The sequence below is a fragment of the Betta splendens genome, chromosome 21 (genome assembly GCF_900634795.4).
Source record: "Betta splendens chromosome 21, fBetSpl5.4, whole genome shotgun sequence".
Lineage (NCBI taxonomy): Eukaryota > Metazoa > Chordata > Actinopteri > Anabantiformes > Osphronemidae > Betta > Betta splendens.
In genome coordinates this window covers 15671499-15691115 of record NC_040899.1, presented here as the reverse complement: position 1 = coordinate 15691115, position 19617 = coordinate 15671499, and the positions used below count along the sequence as shown (strand labels likewise).

Sequence of the window (19617 nt, the reverse complement as noted above, 5' to 3'; positions counted from 1 at the left end):
TGACAATGCTTGTGCGGATTAATCTTAGACCTAATTATAGTCAGTGAGTCGAGGGGTGTCTGAGATTTCACACAAGTGAACCTTTGATCAAAGTCATCCAAAGCTTAAAGTCAAGGGCAGATTGGAAGCATGTTTCTCTGGGTTCTGTTAACCAAAAGTCAGACATGCCAAGAAATATTATTCCCTTAGTTTGCAGCAACACAGAAGTCACTCCTGGAAGCCTAATGTGAAAGAAGGTCTGAAGGTCGTCAGAAGCATCCGTTCTCTGGATGAACATGCTCTGGTTTCAGTAGCTTTCTGCAGATACCATCGTCAGTAGATGCTGTGATGACTCAGTGATTTGTTTTTAAACACAGAATATCTGTCCACAGTTATTTGCAATTTTCCTATTTATACCATTTGGACATTCAGACACACAGATGGTGTTTGATGGTAAACACAAATCACAGGGACATTATTTACAAAAGATTTTAGAGCACAGTCAGAGGCTCATTTTAACTTAAAAGAAGCTGATCCTATAAAAGGAAAAGTACATGAATAAATAAAAACATCTATAAATAAAATATGTTTTCTGTGTGACGCACTTTACTGCAGGAAATGTGTGATTTGTGTTATGATCATTGTTATGTATCATTAGCACTTGGTAATATTAGTTGAACAGTAATCACAAAGAGCACAATCAGACTTTCAAATGGAATTCAATCAATGTAATGGAATCCTGAAGCAGATAGGAGGGAGTCGGGCTGGTTATCAGGACACATGACGGTGTGTTACCAACACAACCACCAGTTTCTGTGTTCTCTTATCCATATCTAAAAAATCTGGCATGATGACATGGTGAAGTTGGAATCTGCCTTGTTGCCAGCTGCTGGCCATCAAAGCGTTCACACACAAGGACAATGTGTTGTAAGTTCACTGAGTTTCACAGTCTCATCAGAATCCGTCCATGCAGCGAGGTTAAGCTCAGCATCTCCTCATGTCACGGAACTGCTTTCTTGTCATTGCTGTCACACTCATAAAGTACTAGCTCATCAGCCGCCCTTCTCTTAAATGGCTGCTCATCACCTTACTGTCATTTTATGTCCATGTTTCTTAATTCAGTGTCGTATGGCAGAGAGAGCAGAGGTATGAGAAAAAACAAATACACTGAGCCTATAAAGGGACTGAGTTACTGACACTACAGACAGTACATCAGGAGAATAACTAGGTATAAATAATAATCTAAGCTAAGGGAAGTCTGTTGTGTTGTATGTTGTATCATTGTGTTCTCCATGTGTCAAAAAGAGCAAACAGCAGCAGCGTCACAGCCTTTGAAGCACTTCAGTACAAATGTGACTCTTATATATTTGCCTTTATTTTTCTCTGTAGATCCTGTTTTTTCTGTGGAAAGATAAAACTGTAACAGCGTTAGCGACAGCACAAGCCTAAGACTCCAGAGGGGTAATAAATAACTGCAACACAATGTCATTTTCTAACAGCATGGAACAGTTCTGGTACCGGGCAACCATGTTACTGCTAATGATAATCAGGAATTTACTGCAACACCCAGAAGAAGTGCAGGCTAATCATACAAATAAATAGAAACACTCAGGCTAATTATAGAAATACTTTATAGGTAAAACTATGGATATATATAATATATTTTACTTCACTACAATGTCACCCCACTTTATTTCGTAATAATGAACATTAATTACTGTATTTTACCTTATGATGCATACTGTTCGTTCATGTAATAGTTTAGTGTCTTTTCTATTATTTTTATCAGTATCTCAGAGGAATCATTTTTTATTTGAGAGTTCCCTATCAGGGAACAGATTCCCTGATACATATGTTACATTCAAGGAGATGAGATTTTTTTTTCATTCATGTAGCTCCAGAGAGCACAGCAGACAACTTAAAGGTTCTCTGTTAGGCTAAACAATATTGGACCTGGATGTGTCAGTGAGGTAAACAAACATGTGGGTCTCGCAACAGTAGTTGTGAGCATAATACTGTTTCTTTTGCTTATGAACCTTCTGTTTGTTGTTACAGGCCTCTAATATTTAGTACAGTCCTTCATCATTACACACAGATGGAAAAAGTAAAAAAACACAGTTATGTTCTGTGCTGTATCTCCTGTGTGTTAGGCGTATACTGGCTGTAACCCTGCTCAGAGTGAGGGAGCCTGAGTGGGAACAGGTGCGCTGTCACTGTGATTAAGGAACCTAACAAGCGTAACTTGCAGAGAAAAACAAATTTTCCGTTTCAATAATTCATACATAATTACCTTTGTGTTATCTGCTTAACTCTGCTATGTCTCTAATATCAACTCCTCCCTTCCTCCCTGATCACGTTCTGCTCCCATCACTGACTGTGCCCATCACTGTGCACAGTGACATGACCCTGTTTCTTTTTTTCCTAAGTACCCTTTGTCAGACTTGGGGCAGGCGGCGGACCCACATGCACAGCGCAGAGGCAAGGTGACGATTAACACAGGTTTTATTTTAGAAAACAGAGTCAGACGGTCCAGGTCATACACAACGCTTGGCAGGGAATTACCAAAGGGAGCAGGCAGTTTCCAGTCCAGTAAACTGGCGAGGTTCGTTACATGGGCAGGCTCGGCAAAGGTACAGGCAGGGATAAGACAAACTCACGGTCAGATGTTCAGTCCAGGTTCTTTTCACAGGCGACGGTACAAACAAGGATCAGGCAGGATACACGGTCAAGGTAATCAGGGTCAAACACGAGGGAACTAGACACGACACGGTGGAACGAAGTGTGGAACTAAAGAAACTCATGAAACTCGACAATCTGGCAAGGGTCTATGGGAACAGGAGCTGACTAAATACACAGGTGAGTGATTAACTGATTACAGACAGGTGTGGGTAATGAGCTAGGGAGAACAGAACTGATAACAGGAAGTCAACAAAATAAAACAGGACATGGCGTGACGACAGGAAACAACTAGAAACAAAACCCAAATCATGACAGTACCCCCCCCCCCCCCATGGCACCTTCCACGGCGCCCACGGAAGCCCCCCCCCAAACCAGGGCGGGCGGAGGGTGGTCCCAGGAGAAGGGGACCGAATCCCAACCCCTCAAGGCAAACGAGCAGGGTGGGTGGAGGGAGGACCGGAGGAGGGCCAAAACAAGAGTCCACACGACGAAACCAAAGTCCACGAACAGGAAAAACACGAAGTCCAGGAATTCCCTCACGGAGGGTGACGGCGTGGCGAGATCCTGCTCAGCAGCCGCTGAGCCAGGGTGGCACTCTTAGTGCCCTTGAGCTGGGCCGACGTCCCCGGGGGCCACCCCGAATGGCGACGTCCTCCAGGCGGACGCCGATCCGAGGGGCTGAGGAGTCGAGGCGGACGTCGCCGCAGGAGGCAGCGCCATCCACGCAGCAGGAGGCGCCGAGGGCGAGGCCCTCCGTCCGGCAGCCGAGACAAGGACGAGGCAGGAACCGGAGACGTCCTCCTTGGACCTCCGCGACGAGACACAGGAACCAGCGGCGTCCTCCTTGGACCTCCGCGACGAGACACAGGAACCAGCGGCGTCCTCCTTGGACCACCGCGACGAGAAACAGGTGCAGATGCGGCCGGAGCCGAGCCGCCAGGGACAGATGCAGCGGGAGCTGCGACGGGCGCGACCTCCTCCTGGAGGTGCGCGGGGACTGCGGCTCCGAGGGTGACAGGGACAGGGACGGCCGCAACATGGCCGACAGGGACAGGGACGGCCGCAACATGGCCGACAGGGACGGCCGCAACATGGCCGACAGGGACGGCCGCAACATGGCCGACAGGAACAGGAACGGCCTCAACATGGCCGACAGGAACAGGAACGACCTCTACTTGGCCGACAGGAACAGGAACGACCTTTACTTGGCCGACAGGAACTGGAACGGCCTCAACATGGCCGACAGGAACAGGAACGGCGTCCTTACTAGAGCCGGCGGCGCTGCTCTCAGGCTCCTCACAGGAGCCGGCGGCGCTGCCCTCAGGCTCCTCACAGGAGCCGGCAGAGACTGAAACGGCGTCCTTACTGGAGCCGACGGGGACAGGAACGACCTCTAACGGGTCGACAGGAACTGGGACGGCGTCCCCTCCGGAGCCGGCATGACTGCTTACAGCTGCCGAGCTCGACGGAGGAGACGTCGGGCCTGATTGGGTGGAACTAACAGTCGTCAGACGGACGGTGCCCTCTGACTGGGACAAGGACTGAGCGTGACTGGACTGGACTGGGACGTGACTCGACTGGACTGGGACGTGACTCGACTGGACTGGACTGGACTGGAACATGGGCTAGACTGGACTGGACCTGAGCGTGACCGGCCTGGACTGGGCTCGACTGGACTGGGCTCGACTGGACTGGGCCCGACTGGACTGGGATCTGGACTGGACTGGGATCTGGACTGGACTGGGATCTGGACTGGGCTCGACTGGACTGGGATCTGGACTGGGCTCGACTGGACTGGGATCTGGACTGGACTGGGATCTGGACTGGACTGGGATCTGGACTGGGATCTGGACTGGGCTCGACTGGACTAGGTTCGACTGGACCAGGTTCGACTGGACCAGGTTCGACTGGACCAGGTTCGACTGGACTAGGTTCGACTGGACTAGGTTCGACTGGGCTAAAACCTGGACTGGGCTCGGCTGGACTGGGCTCGGCTGGACTGGGACCTGGACTGGGACCTGGACTGGGCCCGACTGGACTGGGATCTGGACTGGGCTCGACTGGACTAGGTTTGACTGGGCTAAAACCTGGACTGGGCTCGGCTGGACTGGGACCTGGACTGGGCTCGACTGGACTGGGACCTGGACTGGACTGGGATCTGGACTGGGATCTGGACTGGGATCTGGACTGGACTAGGTTCGACTGGGCTAAAACCTGGACTGGGATCTGGACTGGGATCTGGACTGGGCTCGACTGGACTAGGTTCGACTGGGCTAAAACCTGGACTGGGACCTGGACTGGGCTAAAACCTGACTGAACAGCTCGCGTCTTGACCGGAGACTGAGCAGCTCGCGGCTGGGCTGGAGACGGGGGACCGCATGAGTGCAGGAAATCCTCCCAGCGGGGCAAACATGGAGCTGGGCAGGTCGGTGCAGACACGACGGTCCGACGGGGCGGGGAGGAGGAAACCGAAACCATCGGCGGTGCGACCGGCGCTGGCGTGGTGCGGAGCGCGTCGCTTAGCTCATCGAACCTTGCGCACAGTCGCTCATAGAGGCGACGAACACTGGAGCACTCCAACACGCTGTCATCGTCCTCCAGAGTCAGTATCGTCACCTCCACGGCGCTGCGCTGGTTCTCCGACCGCCCGTCGGTAATCCTCCGCGAGGATTTTAAAATAAGTTAGTAGATCGCTAGGTAGCTCGGCGCAGGTAAACTCCATGCTCACTCGGGTGAATGATACTCGCCGTTAAAAAAAAAAAGAAGCGAGAAAAAACAGTCACTGACCTGACCGGAGGCTGAGTGCTGGCTGGGTCCAAGCTGGCCAGATTGTTCTGTCAGATTTGGGGCAGGCGGCGGACCCACATGCACAGCGCAGAGGCAAGGTGACGATTAACACAGGTTTTATTTTAGAAAACAGAGTCAGACGGTCCAGGTCATACACAACGCTTGGCAGGGAATTACCAAAGGGAGCAGGCAGTTTCCAGTCCAGTAAACAGGCGAGGTTCGTTACACGGGCAGGCTCGGCAAAGGTACAGGCAGGGATAAGACAAACTCATGGTCAGATGTTCGGTCCAGATTCTTTTCACAGGCGACGGTACAAACAAGGATCAGGCAGGATACACGGTCAAGGTAATCAGGGTCAAACACGAGGGAACTAGACACGACACGGTGGAACGAAGTGTGGAACTAAAGAAACTCATGAAACTCGACAATCTGGCAAGGGACTATGGGAACAGGAGCTGACTAAATACACAGGTGAGTGATTAACTGATTACAGACAGGTGTGGGTAATGAGCTAGGGAGAACAGAACTGATAACAGGAAGTCAACAAAATAAAACAGGACATGGCGTGACGACAGGAAACAACTAGAAACAAAACCCAAATCATGACACCCTTTGCAGCTATAACAGATTCTGGAGCCAAATGGATTCTGGGCTCTTGGCTCCCACTTTGTGCAATACACAAAGGCTGTGATCCCTTGTTGCAGTGATCCTGCTGCTTGGTGGCTCTGAGAGGTTCAGCTCATCTCTGAAACAGGTGAGAACAGGCTCCTTAGAAGAACAGGGTAACCATGACCTCATGTCAAACCGTGTCTGGGACAGTGAATGTCTTCTGCATTAAAGGAGCTTCAGGTGACAGAGCAGAACATTTTGTCCAGAGTTTAATGTACAGCAGCTGTAAGCTCTGACATCAGTTAAATGATGATTTAACTCAAGCCATGTTGAGTGTTTTCCGTGTTTTCTTCTCTGTCTCACAATGAAACATCCCAGCATTTTACATCCTGCCAACAGCTGATGCTCAAGTCTCAAGACACTGTGAGATCCTAGAAAGGCAAAAACAATGACCCCACACTCTCATATTGGAGCTTATAGAAACCAGTGTTTTTCATAGAACTACTTGTTCAGTCTATAAACAAATTCACTGGTGGGTTAATTCGGCACAGGCTAGTGAAATTCATATACAGGTAATGCATCGACTAATATTTATTGTAATAACTACAGAGTCATACCAAACTCCAGGCAGCTACAGATACATATGAATGCTACTGAGCATCTGACAGTAATGTACATCCAGGAACAAAATGAAAAGTAAGGTCAGAAAGCAAAATTAGCATCTGCTAGCTATGTCCAGTAACATCTAAACCATATCAATGTACGGTATGGTTACAGCATTAAAATATATTTACAGCCTTATTTTTACCAAACATTTTGGAAGCAGTTTTGACTTGAAAATCCTCATCCTGCCTTTAATTCTTCATAAACATCTTAAAAAGGCATACTGTATTAGTCAAAAGCACAAATAGATGTTGCTTAGCTGCACAGTAGGTGGTCTCAGCCATGCTTCTAGAGACGACAGTTATCAAAATCAAAATGTATCACATTGCAAAACTGATTAAATATCCAAGGTTGTTCTTAAAACTGCTGTTTGAAACTTTATTGGAGTCAAATACAACAACAGTGGTTAATATTCAGGCTCCAGGCCTGATATAATTATGTTGGATGACTGGGAATCAAAGTCTGGGCGTTTGGCACATAAAAGCTTGTCTTCCTCATGCTGCTAGCAATGTTGTCTTATTAACTTTCTGGAGTTTTATGCTACGTTCTTGTGTTGTACAAATCCATCTTTGCTGGTGAAACTGGGCTGTTACCTGGTGAGATGAGGGGAAGATTGTATTCCATAAGACAGCGATTAACCAGGAACTGATGATACAAACTCTACTATAGCAGTCATGGCGAATGAATTAACCAGAGCTGAAGCTCAACCAAACCTTCAAACCTGCCTGTCAATGCTGCAACTCAGGAAATGAACCATTTTTATATGAAACAAACAATGAAGCTCTTCCACCATTAAAAATATAACTTTCCAAGAAACAAAGGAAAATATGAATGTTTTGAAACAGCTTCCACTGCAGTGATTGATGAAGTCCTTGTCTGCAACTTTGACCTTGACCTGCTCTGCTGGACTCACAGCATACTGTCTTTAATGACCTGGTTTTCATGACCGCGTCTGCATTTGAAGTTACAGTACAGTGTCTGTGATAGAAATCTGAACTACAGATTAAACAAAGGAAAAAATGCTCAAAAACCTGGAAAGAGAAATACTGCCTGGGCTGCATAGCTGTTAACAGATATAAAGGTAATTGCAAGAGTGGAAAACTCTGGACTACATACAGTTAAAGGTATATTTCAACCATTTTAAGTCCCGATGTGTCCCCTCACAAGTAGTGTTTCCATTATTGCTCTGCTATAATACTACTATGGTATGCTACTGTGTGTCTCAAAAACCATGAGCTGAACTAAACAACGGTCAAAGTCACGTTTGGTCTGTGCATCGTAGCTCAAAGCTGCAGCCCACTAACTGATCCCATCACGCTTCCAGAATAATGAATACTGTATGGGTTTAACAAATAACAATAATGTGAGGTTTAAAAGAGCAGATTTTCCTCACGGCTACTATAATAAAACATACTACGGTACTAGTCCCACATCAGCACAGACACACAGAGCACAGAGACAGAATGTGAAGCTTGGTCTGTGTAAATATGTCATGCGTCATATGATGTGCAACAATAAAAGCTTGGTACCAGCGTGACCCATCTCGACATTGTCACTTTTAGACCTAAATGAATTTGATCAGTTGAAATGTGTGTATGTAGCCACTGGCCATAATCATGGCAGCAGCACTGCCTCATTATTGTCAGCCACTGATCAAAGGAGCTGAATTTAGCCCGTTAGCACAGTTGCATAAACAAGCCTCAAAATGCTACAATATATTCAACAACCATCCAGACTGTGGATCAAAGGAGGTGGGTTAAATCAAAATGGGGCTTTACAGGAGACTGTCATGTTGCATATCATAGAGCATGTTGTGAGTCAGCTTCCAGACAGCCAGAGGGCACTCTGGCTCACGTGGCATTAAGGCCCTCTTGGTTGGTTCTTTGTATTTTCATTTCCTGTCATGTCATGTCCTGTTATTAGGTTAATTAGAATCACCTGTTTTAGTAAGTATTTAAGTTTCTGGTTTGGGTACAGTCTTTGTTGGTGCATTACTCGTTACTGGTTACGGGTTACTTGTTACGTGTTGCAGTGTCGTCGTGCTCTTGTGCCCTGTCCAGGTTTGTGTGTTTGTTCACTGTTTGTGTTGGATCCTGTTGTTTGCATGTTTTGTGTTTTAGTATGGCTACTTAGTTTCCTGCTCTGCAGTGATCTTTTGTTTTACCTGTGAGTTATATGTGTTAGTTTGCATTTTTTGTTTCTGGCTTATCCTGCAGTCGCAGCGTCCTTAGTTTGTATTGTTCTCAGTCTGTATGTTCTATTTATTTATTAAATCACTTATTGTCAGTCCTGTCTGTGGGTCGTGCATTTGGGTCCTCCCTCCAGTTTAGTTTGAAGGCCTTTGGAGCCTGTTCCCCACTCATAGTGAGTGTGTTTTAAAATACAGTTCAGTCCAGTTTGACCCTCGCCCGTAACAGAGCAGAACTCCAGTTTGTTAGTTTGCCAGGAGAATATTTATTATCAAGAATTTACATTTAACAGTCACTCAATAGGTTATTTAGATCAAAAAGTCATGATGAGTTTTACTGATGTGAACACACGTGTTGTCTCGTTATGACCTTTGCCCTTGCATAACCTTTAAACCCTTTGTAAGGCTGTTGGTTTCATGAATTTCAGTCAGATTAATGGATCCTTATTTGATGGTTCACTATTATCAGTTGTTACCTTCACTGCCACACAGGAAAATAAAGTCTTTGTTAATGCAAATTTTCCGTGGAGTAGGATGCTGTAGCTGAGATTTTCTGGTAGGTAAACGAGTTTGGCACGTTTACTGTAATACATTATACATTAATTATCAATGTATTTGTGATTTATATTAGTTTTAAATGTTTGGTCATTATGTTTATAGAAAAATTTATTTGGTTTAAACAATATCAAGTCACGCATTGGTATCAAACTTTAAATAGAAACATGATCTTTCACAGGCTTTTCTTTCTGAAATCCAAGCTACCACTCTACACTGTGGTTTTACACTGAATATGTTCCACTTTGTGCCCTCCTCCAGCCCCTACAGTCCTGAAACACCACTGGCTGCTGTTTCTACTCTATGGTCTTCAACTATTTCCCTGTTGCTCAGTGGTTTCTTCTTTTAGGTTATAACTAATCTAGTAAATACCAAGAAGTTTAAATTGAAATTTGCTAATTTAATGTTGATTCTCATCACTATTTTGGGAAAATGATAATTTTTTTGGACCCACTGACACCACCAAAAACTACAAATGAACTATGTCGCAACAATTTAAATGAACTGCATTTTTACATTTTCCCTTTTTAAAGCTGACAACCTTCCAAGGAGAGCTGCTCATGTAAAATTCAACCAGCCTTGCAGCGATGTCGGCGTGTGTTTGTATCTGCTGCTTTGGAGCGCCTACCTGGGACACGGGGTTGCTGGACATTTTGACACGTTGTTGAAACAGCACACTCAGTATACGGTTTTGCTGCTCCAAGTCAAAAACACGGGTCCGAAGCTTCACGCACTCTTCTTTCAAGTCCTAGAAAGAAGATGCAAACACAGACCTGATTACAAATGATGGTGACAATGCTACATTTCTACCCGATGCTACCTTAACCAGCTACAAAACACAACCCTGCATTTACTGAAAACACAAATGACAGTACTGGGTCTGAAGCTGTGCTGCTCCACAAGGGATCCTCTCACTGGAGGAAACTCATTAAAATATGTTATAAAGCATTGACAAAATCAGAATGTGCTTAATCACCTTATATACTGTACGTACAGTACAAGTACACTCATCAAACCTACTTTTACAGATTAGAAGTACTTATTTAACAGCTGATTTCTAATGCAGATGTCTTGTTTTTCTTTGTCTGTGGCAAAGACTGCTTGCAGAGGTTTACAGTTTGAACAACCTGCAGAATCTTGTCAAATCACTGATAATTATACATTATACTCTATAGGTATGATAACATTGTCATCATACCTATAGAGTTAGATGATCTATTACTGGACCCATAGATGAAGATACATGTGACCCACTAGACTGATTCAAACACAGTGCTGTATAGATTAGACAAACCTTCTGTGTGAGGAGGGCCTGCACCACCTGGTTGGCCACCTTCAAGAGACACGGGACAAAAGATTCATTAAAGTCTGGTCAGTATTTTGGAACAGCTTTCTGACTTTTCTGTGAAGCGTTGAAATATCCCAGTATGAACACTGTCATAGAATCTAGAGACATGTAAGAAACTGGACAAAGTGACAGTGTGTTGCATCATAAGCTCAGTGAAATCATAGCAGCTGCCTGAAGTTAGTTTTTCTGACTTTGTCCACTCCACAGCACATTAATCAGTAGGTCAGTAATTTGAGGAGAATGCTGGTTTGGTTTTTGTGAATATTGTGGATTTGTAGGCTCAGTCCCACATGGTTTTTCATGTATTGTATTTTATAATCTGAAGCGTAGTGAAGCTGTATTCTACACTGGGACTCGATTAATAACTGTATTTTTATCTTTGTGATTTCTCATTCTCACCTCCTTTTTCATCTATATATCAGAACAGCTCATTCAGATCATGACAGGAAGCCTTTTGAACCACCCACAAAAAAGATTTATGTGCATAATAAGACTGAAAAGCAGCAGAAAGGTAATCCACATCAGAAATTCTGAGATTTCTGTCCTCAACCAAAATATGATAAATTCTCACGGGTAGCAATCTCCATGGTAACAGGGCCATTAGTAAAGCCTGCTAAAGAAATAAAGTGGAGCAGCCTTGTCAGCTGGAGAGAGATAGAAAAGGCAAGGACAGAGATAAGACAATCAGTGGGAAGGACTGAAGTAAACAGCCCACATGCAGGACGAACTGGGCCTCATTCACACATCACTCAGGGCTTCATTTAAAGCTGCTTATGATGCCACTCTCATCACTTTGTAATAGGTAGAGGGCATGTGAGGTTTGGTTAGCCAAGCTCATTAGGAAGGCTGGAAGTAGGAGGAAGCAGGTAGTCTGAGACAACATGCGGAATCAAGTATATGTTCTTCTATTGCCTTCTATAGTCATTTATGTTCAATGAACTGAAACTATAAAGTATGTTGTGTTTGTGTTCTTCTATACTTTGGATGGAGTAAGGCTCACCTTAGGTCTATCCACTGCTTAACAACTGTCTACTCATTGCCACCACAGAGTACTGGTACACAAAAGCAATGACAAAATGTCTATGCTAACATAAAATAAGGTACGATATTGCAGTTTAAATAATTTCACATTTAGTATTGCATTGGTTTAATGTTAGGGTTAACCACTGTTAAAGGACAGTTAGCTTAGCTTAGCATAAAATAGGGTCCCATCCTCAAGGAAACTGTCGTGTTGGTTCTCTAACTCTCGACTCACAGGTATCAGTTGGCTTTTCAAGATGCTAATCCACTGACCTAAACGCACATGGTAAACAGAACCTGCAGAACGATAATGTTTCTGTAGATCAGCTATGGTTTCACATACAGAAACGTACTAATGTGTTCATCGGCCAATTAAAAATGGAAGCTGGATGTTCTAACTTTGGAGCCAGACTAGCTGGTTCCAGTATTTATGCTAAAGTAAGCTAAGCTAAACTAAACTAAGCTAAGCTAAAATAAGCTAAGATAAAATAATCTAATATAATAAGATAAGATAAACTGCCCATCTCTTAGTTTCATGTTATATATAAGTTAAAATTAGACTTTACGCATCACGCACATTTTAATTTTATCCTAATTTAATATCGAAAATATCCCAAACATTGTTCATGGTTGACACTGGTTTAAGGACTCACCTCATCCAGACAACGTTCATACTGTTTTCTCTGATTGTCATTTTCCATTGACAGCGCCGAGTTCTCCGCCTGTGCAAACAAAAAGCAGACATGCACTGAGTGACTACTATGAAGGAAGCATTTCATATATATATATATATATGTGTGCAGCTTACATACTCGGGTCAGCACCTTGCCGCGAGACAAACCATCAGACCGTCGTATGAAACAAGAAAGCTTTGTGCTCTGCTTCTATTTCTATTTCTATTAAGATGTAAATATGCGTCTTTACTAATTTTACCATCTGCACAACATCTGTTTGTGAGTGTTGGATTACCCACCCGTTTGGCTGTAACTCAAAAACTTATGTACTGTATACAGTAGGTGCAGACTGACCAAGTCCATGAATTTTATTATTCGGGGGTTGACGAACCCTAAAACGAGCTCCATCAGATTCTCATCTGGTCTGTGGAATCAATGGCATATCAGTTTATATGTTACTAGCTAGATTTGTACATGCACATTATTGTCAGTATTTAAATGCATGTCTGTGTGTTACTGTACAATAATAATAAAACGATGAGAAAAAATAACTGGTTTGCCAGTATATATTGTGACCAAATAATATTTTATGCTACATTAACCGAGCAGCAGAGTGTGTTTCTGCAGAGACCTTGTGTTTCTACTACAGACTCATTACATGACATGCACTAACCAATAGTGTCCGTGTACCAGCATTGCCTACAGTAACACAAGTACCAACAATAATTACAGTGGTTTAGCTACAAGTAGTACAAACAGACTAGAATGAGCAATAGACACTGTTGTTACATTTCTGTTGTTTGGCCAAAAACATGATAGATATGACACAGGATTGTGGTTTTGCAATAGCAGTCAGTTCTGTCCCTCCTCAGCAGGAAAGGTGTGACTAAGAGGCAGTTTCCAGAGGTAAATACCATGACTTTAATTATGTATAACCCTTTGTCTTTTGGCATTAGATCTGCTAGATTCAAACAATTACCTGATGCTGGTGTGAGTGAAGGAATCACACACACACAATGTGTCTCATGTTTAATATTCTTCAGTAATACACTGCATGGGTTCAATGCATCCTGGTTTTAATAATTATAAAACAGACACCCCTTTGGTTTGGACTTTTGTCATTTGGCACCAAATGACCCAGTTTAAACCAGAAAATAAAGCCTTTTACACAGTGAAACTGCAGTTAAGTCTGGAACACGCCGGCTTTAATGAGGAGGAAGAAAGCATTACTATGATTTCTGTTAGTGTGGCTGCAGGCCACAGCATGCTGATGTTCCTAAGGCAAATGTGCCTTGAAAAGTCATAATTAGTGAGTGTAGATATATATCAGCACCATAAAAAGTCCTTACAATACTTTTTAATTAAAAGGCTAAATGTGACTCTGTGCGTATTGCTTATTCCACAGCATGTACAGTAGTCTACATTACAGTATCACGTAAAGTACAGTATGTTTAATTTCTTGGAACATACAGTAACCAGCTTTGCTCATCATGTGAGTGGTTCTGAATAAGAACGTGTTGACAGAACAGTTTACCTCCAGGGCCCTGAGACGCTCTAGGAGGGGGTTACTGTCCTGTGAACTCTCCTCCGGCGAGGTCACCATCTCTGCAGCTGTGGCCGTACAACCGTCCAGACTGTCCTGCTGCTTCCACATCTCCTCCAGCAGTTTGTCCTGAGAAGCAGAGTGTGGGTCACATAATGAAAAATAAATTGTCCACATCCTAGGAAAAGGTTTGATACATGTAAGCAACACATTCAGTGTTCCATCAACTCTCTTTAATGCTGTTCAGTGGCAACTGGACTTATGATCCTTGAAAAAAACAGTGGTTTGAATGATATGTGAAGAAGCAGCCTCATCAGAAGCAAGTGTCTGTGACACTCAGTATCCGGCTGCTCTCATCATTCTCAAGGCCATTTCACACTCCTTCACATCGGATGGTGTGACCCCACCAAGGCAAAGCAACAACTCAGCAACTCCAGAGAGTTTAATGTTAGGCAGTGAGACCATTCAGGAGTCAGGGAAAATGTCTTCATAGACTTCAAACCAAATCCAATTGCCACTTCGCAGATTTGCACGTTACTGGTTCATGGAGGCTCGAAGCCCACTCGCCTGGCCGAGAATGATTTGTGCCAGTAAATCTAAAGCACTGGACATTTCTGAGCTGGAGAATCACAACAACATACAGTACATACAAACAGTGTATGTTCAGTAGTTCTAAAGTCTTTTTTGTACCTTGTATGCTTTCATGAGGTCCATGGGGTCCACTTTTGGGCCCTGCACTGAATCCTGGTTCTGCAGTAGCGTGCGCACCGTCTCCTCCATGCTGCAGTCAAGAAAACAACATCCTGTAACATGTGGTGAGCAGCCAAAGACAGAGATGTTACTGTGTAGTAGCACTGGGTCAGTGCGTTACAGGATGCTTCAGTAAAAATTCTCTACATGTCCTGTGTTAATTAATGTGAAACCACTTCTTCAGATGTTCATCTCAGATATTATAACATCACTTACGGTTATCAGACTTCTCAGTCATACCCAGTCACACAAAGTTGATCAGTAATAAATCACTACATTTTCTTAAAATACTGTACACTGTTGATGAAAAGGTTAAACACACCGTATCATTTTAATAGTTTTCTCTGCTTTTATGACCCCATCAAGGCAGATACTCCACAAATGAGTATCTTTCCTTAAGTGAAACTATTTCAGGTGACGATGACTGATCATGAAGTGTGATCAAAGCAAAGCTTCTATCTATAATACAAAACAGGCTTCAAGTTATTTCACACGTTTCACTACATTGTGTTCAAGAAAGTTGAGAAAAACGGTGATGCCAAACTTTAACGCTATCAAATATATATCAAATACATCACACTACTTAATGTTTTATTGCTTCTGTTTACAATATTCCTGGGCATAAAATAATTGAACATAATAATGACCTGACACAGTTGACATTTGGTTAAATGCCTCCCACTGCATCAGTGGACTCCTGCCTTGTGCTTCTGTAATTGTTTCCCTCTGAGCTGTGTTTGACAGGAAGTGACCATGTTTCCTGTATCACAGCACGCACTGACATTTTGCCCTGTCATCGTCAGAGCAGTTTGATGCGTGTGGCTCGGCTATTAGTGCTGCTGCTGACCGAGAGCGCCGCATCGGCATTTCTGCCCCAAGTCACTGTCAACGACCCGAAACAAACCTGGTCAAGACAAAAGCAGCAGGAGGGACAGGGCTAAAGTCAACGCTTCTCTGAGCTCAGGAGCAAGAGCATTGACTCATTTGATGTAAAACAAGCAGCTTAAAAGGCCAGATGGGAGATGCAGACGTCATTAAGCATTAAGGCCCTGCACTGGCAAAGGTTCCAGAGTGTTTTTTTTTTACTAATATGGGTTTGTTACTTTTTCTCTTTCTCTTGTGTGACCTTTTGTTGTACCTCTATGGAGGAAACGTGCTGTATTAATCTTTCTTCCCATTTACATTACTGCGTCAAAGATAACAGATTAAATGTGTGGGATGCTATGACTCCTGTGTAATGCTATGATGCCTGTGTGATGCTATGACTCCTGTGTGGTGCTATGATGTCTGTGTGAGGCTATGACTCCCGTGTGATGCTATGCCTGTGTGAAGCTATGATGCCTGTGTGACGCTATGATGCCTGTGTGACGCTATGACTACTGTGTGATGCTATGACACCTGTGTGACGCTATGACTACTGTGTGATGCCGTGACTCCTGTGTGATGCTATGATGCCTGTGTGATGCTCGAACTCCTGTGTGATGCTATGACTCCTGTGTGATGCTGTGACTCCTAATGCAGTTGATGTTGTGCATTGTTGCTGTTGTTTTGAGGCAGCTAATGCTAGTTTGACCCATTGTTCTGTATAATACAGAACAAAGATGATACTTTCTGAAGGTAAGTTTGTGACCCTCCATGTTTTGAGTGAATCAAGCTCCGGGCTACATCAGCTCCACCTGGTCCTCCCTTGCCTGCTTTACCATCTGCTATGATCCAGCATGTTGTGCTCAGCCCTGCAGGTGCTGGTCCTTTTTTTATTCAATTAAAGATTAAAGATTCAAGAACAACAGTGAAATGCTTTACTCAAGCCTTCAGAGCCCTGCAGGCTGCTTTGCAGCTCTGACATGTACAGTATTGTGATGACAAAGAGACAAGTGTCTTTTATTGGTCAATCTGGAAGGTGACCAGGGGTAGAAACATGTGGTCACGTTTGTTGGTTTTTTAGTTCATGAAGCTACCTTTTATTTTTATTCACATCCTTCTCAGCTGTTTCATTCAGTGCCTCTATTTTCTTCTACTCAGATCCTGCAGCTTTACCATTGACTCTCACCATCACTGGTCATTTTGAAATGATGCCCTGAGTTTCTTCTCTTCAGAGTTGGTCTGCATGTGTAAAACAGTGGAGAGACGAGTTCTCAGAAAAGAGACAAACAAGCTCCCACCTGCCTCTAGTTTACCCTGACCACTCCTTACACTCAACCCCAGTCCTAGTGCCTAACACATTGGGATCATAACCATATTCTGTAATTAACTTTACTAAGTTGCTTTTTCCTTTTTTTACAGTGGTATCATTCTCTCATGCCACAAACTAGGTTGAGCTAGAAAACCATTAAAGTGTATTTAAACAGGATTCATCCTAAAAAGTAAGCAAAGTAACATATTTGAAGTTGTGAGAAAATTAAATTGCTTGTTGATAATGAAGCAAACTAAGCATTAACATCCTACAGTGTCATGTCTCAAAGTGTAGACACCACAACGACTACACTAGACAGTAAGCAAGCAAAAAAAGACAAGACACCATCAATGTGTTAGTGTTAACGAGTTAAAGCCTAAAGAACCAGTATCATACACATACATACACACATATACTGCACAGTGTACATCTGTGTATTTACAGAATGGTGGATGGCTTCAGTGACTGTGCTGTAGTATATTCTAACCTAATATACTGTGTATATAAACCTCCTCCCTCTAACAAAGGAGTTGCTGCTGCTGTGAGACATTTAGCCACAGGCCAGAAGGACCATTAACTTATCACGGACAACAATGTATGAATGCATGGCCTACTTTCGCCCTTAGTGAAGCAAACTGTAAGAGCGAAGCATCTTCAAGCTTTTCACTTCTCATTATTTAGATGCAGCTTTTATTCGAGCGTCTACAGGGACAATTCTTTGTTGCATTTGTGGCGCAAAAGAGCTTCTGAGCATAATTACCATGATTTTTATGTAGCAGCTCAGCAACTCCTACCTCTGTACAGTAGGTCAGCATGGAGGATGTCAGCAGACAAGTAACTAAAACCTCCAAAGGACACGCTTAGAAAACTGGAAGCTGAGGAGGAACCCGTACTGGGCCAAAGGTTGTTGTTGTTGTGTGGAGACTATGAGGCGGAGGTACACTGAAACAAAATTGCGAAAACTCAGATGTTAAATATAAACAGTGGAATTCTAATGGCTTCTAACTGAAATTAAAAATCACGAGAAGAAGCTTGAAAGGAGAAAAAGAAAGTGATAACATCAGAGATCAACAACCCGAGGGAAGAACCGAGCTCTGTAAGTAGACAGACTGCAAAAAGGCCCACGGTGACAAATTCCTCAGCATCACACTGAAGAGTGAAAAACAACTGCCTCCAAACACCTCGGTAAACTTTCTGAAAACCTGACACAACGGCCTTTGCTTTAGAAGTAGATGGAAGGTGATGGAAACAGCACACAACATGACTCACTAAAAGAAAAGTAACACAACCAAGAAGAAATATCTGCTCTGTTACAGACCCACTTAACATTGTTTAATCAAGTTACTATAGCTGATGATGGTGCTGCTGGAGACCCTGCACTAACCTCAGCTCAAACACAGACAAAATGAGCTTTATGCAATAAAAAATAACTCAGATACTGTAAAAGTACTAATACAATCAAAAATATGCAATTACAAGTGGATTACTGCCTCACAAAACCAGTCTTGATTTAAAGCAGCAGGTCAGCTTCCAGGAGTTCTCTGAGATTTAGACCATTTATTTGATTCCCCTCTAATACTTACAGTAGTCACCTCGAAAAGCACACGAACAAAAACAACTGTATGCAACTCAAACTGTCAGGCTACAGTATGTACTGTAGCAAACACGATGTCTGGCTCCTCTTTACTCCATATCTGATCATCAGCTGTTCATATCATTACTGATTAGTGTAATTATACCGTAGCTGTGTAAGCGGCTTCAGATTACAAATGAAATATATCAGGAGACACAAATGATGCAGTGACACAGTCTGCATAAGAAAATGTGTGACTAGAAACAAAAATGTTACAACTATTTTAGATTAGAGTCAGTGTGAATTCAATAAACAAACATTATTTTTACACTAATTGGATGTAAAAGGTCAAAACAAAAAAAAAACATGTGGGTTTAAAAGCAGAAAATTGTAGCAAATTGAAACTACAAACATCTTTTCATGTAGAAAAGATCTAAAATGTCACGTTTCAGTGATGGAGCCATTCTGTAAATAAAATATGAAGCAGGCAGGAGCCTGCAGAACGGCACCAATTAAATGTTCTCAGGCGCCAGCGTGGAAAGTTCGACCAACAGAAAATTTGTATTTCATCAACCCTGAAAGTTGGCGGCTTCATGAGACACTGGAAACAGCATTAAACTGGTCCAGTTTTTAGCTGTTTATGAATTATTATTTAGCGGTATTATCATTTGTGCTCTACACTCGACACATCACACGAGAGGAGATAAATACCTGTCAGCAAACCTTGTGTGACAGGAGTAAACGAGCTTCACACCTCGCTGAGCGAAAGCAGGTAGAATAGATGTTGGATTTCTCTAATCATGCACTGGGATGAGAGATCGATACGTGTGGACCCAGTGTGGGCTCCACCTGCAGTAACACGTCTCCACATGCTGTCAGAGACGTTCATCACGTCTGACTGTTGCTCAGTCGAACAGTCATTATATTGTTGCCACTGGCAGGTGTGATGGAGGGAAACATTCTGAAACAATGAGCCACTAACTTGTGGGATAATAGAGGCCAGTGGCTGTTTTAGGACCTAGGCCACCTCTCTGTCATATACTGGAGGTATGAAGAGGAAACCAGCTTCCATGGTT

The 19617-nt window shown here is 43.4% G+C and overlaps 1 protein-coding gene across 17 annotated transcripts in view; it reads right to left on the bottom strand.

Annotated features, from left to right (window-relative positions):
- The window catches only part of LOC114847306 (nck-associated protein 5-like), a 43064-nt gene that overhangs the window by 14148 nt on the left and 9299 nt on the right, over window positions 1-19617 (bottom strand). For all 17 annotated transcript variants that reach the window (XR_008693373.1, XR_008693374.1, XM_055504935.1 and 14 more), the window contains 5 exons: window positions 14736-14826; window positions 14037-14174; window positions 12482-12550; window positions 10755-10793; window positions 10089-10208 (listed from right to left, as the gene is read on the bottom strand). Coding sequence is in view for 15 of the 17 variants with exons in the window: in XM_055504935.1 (XP_055360910.1) it covers window positions 10089-10208; window positions 10755-10793; window positions 12482-12550; window positions 14037-14174; window positions 14736-14826 (457 nt within the window). In the remaining 2 variants the exon portion in view is untranslated. The remainder of the gene's footprint in view (window positions 1-10088; window positions 10209-10754; window positions 10794-12481; window positions 12551-14036; window positions 14175-14735; window positions 14827-19617) is intronic.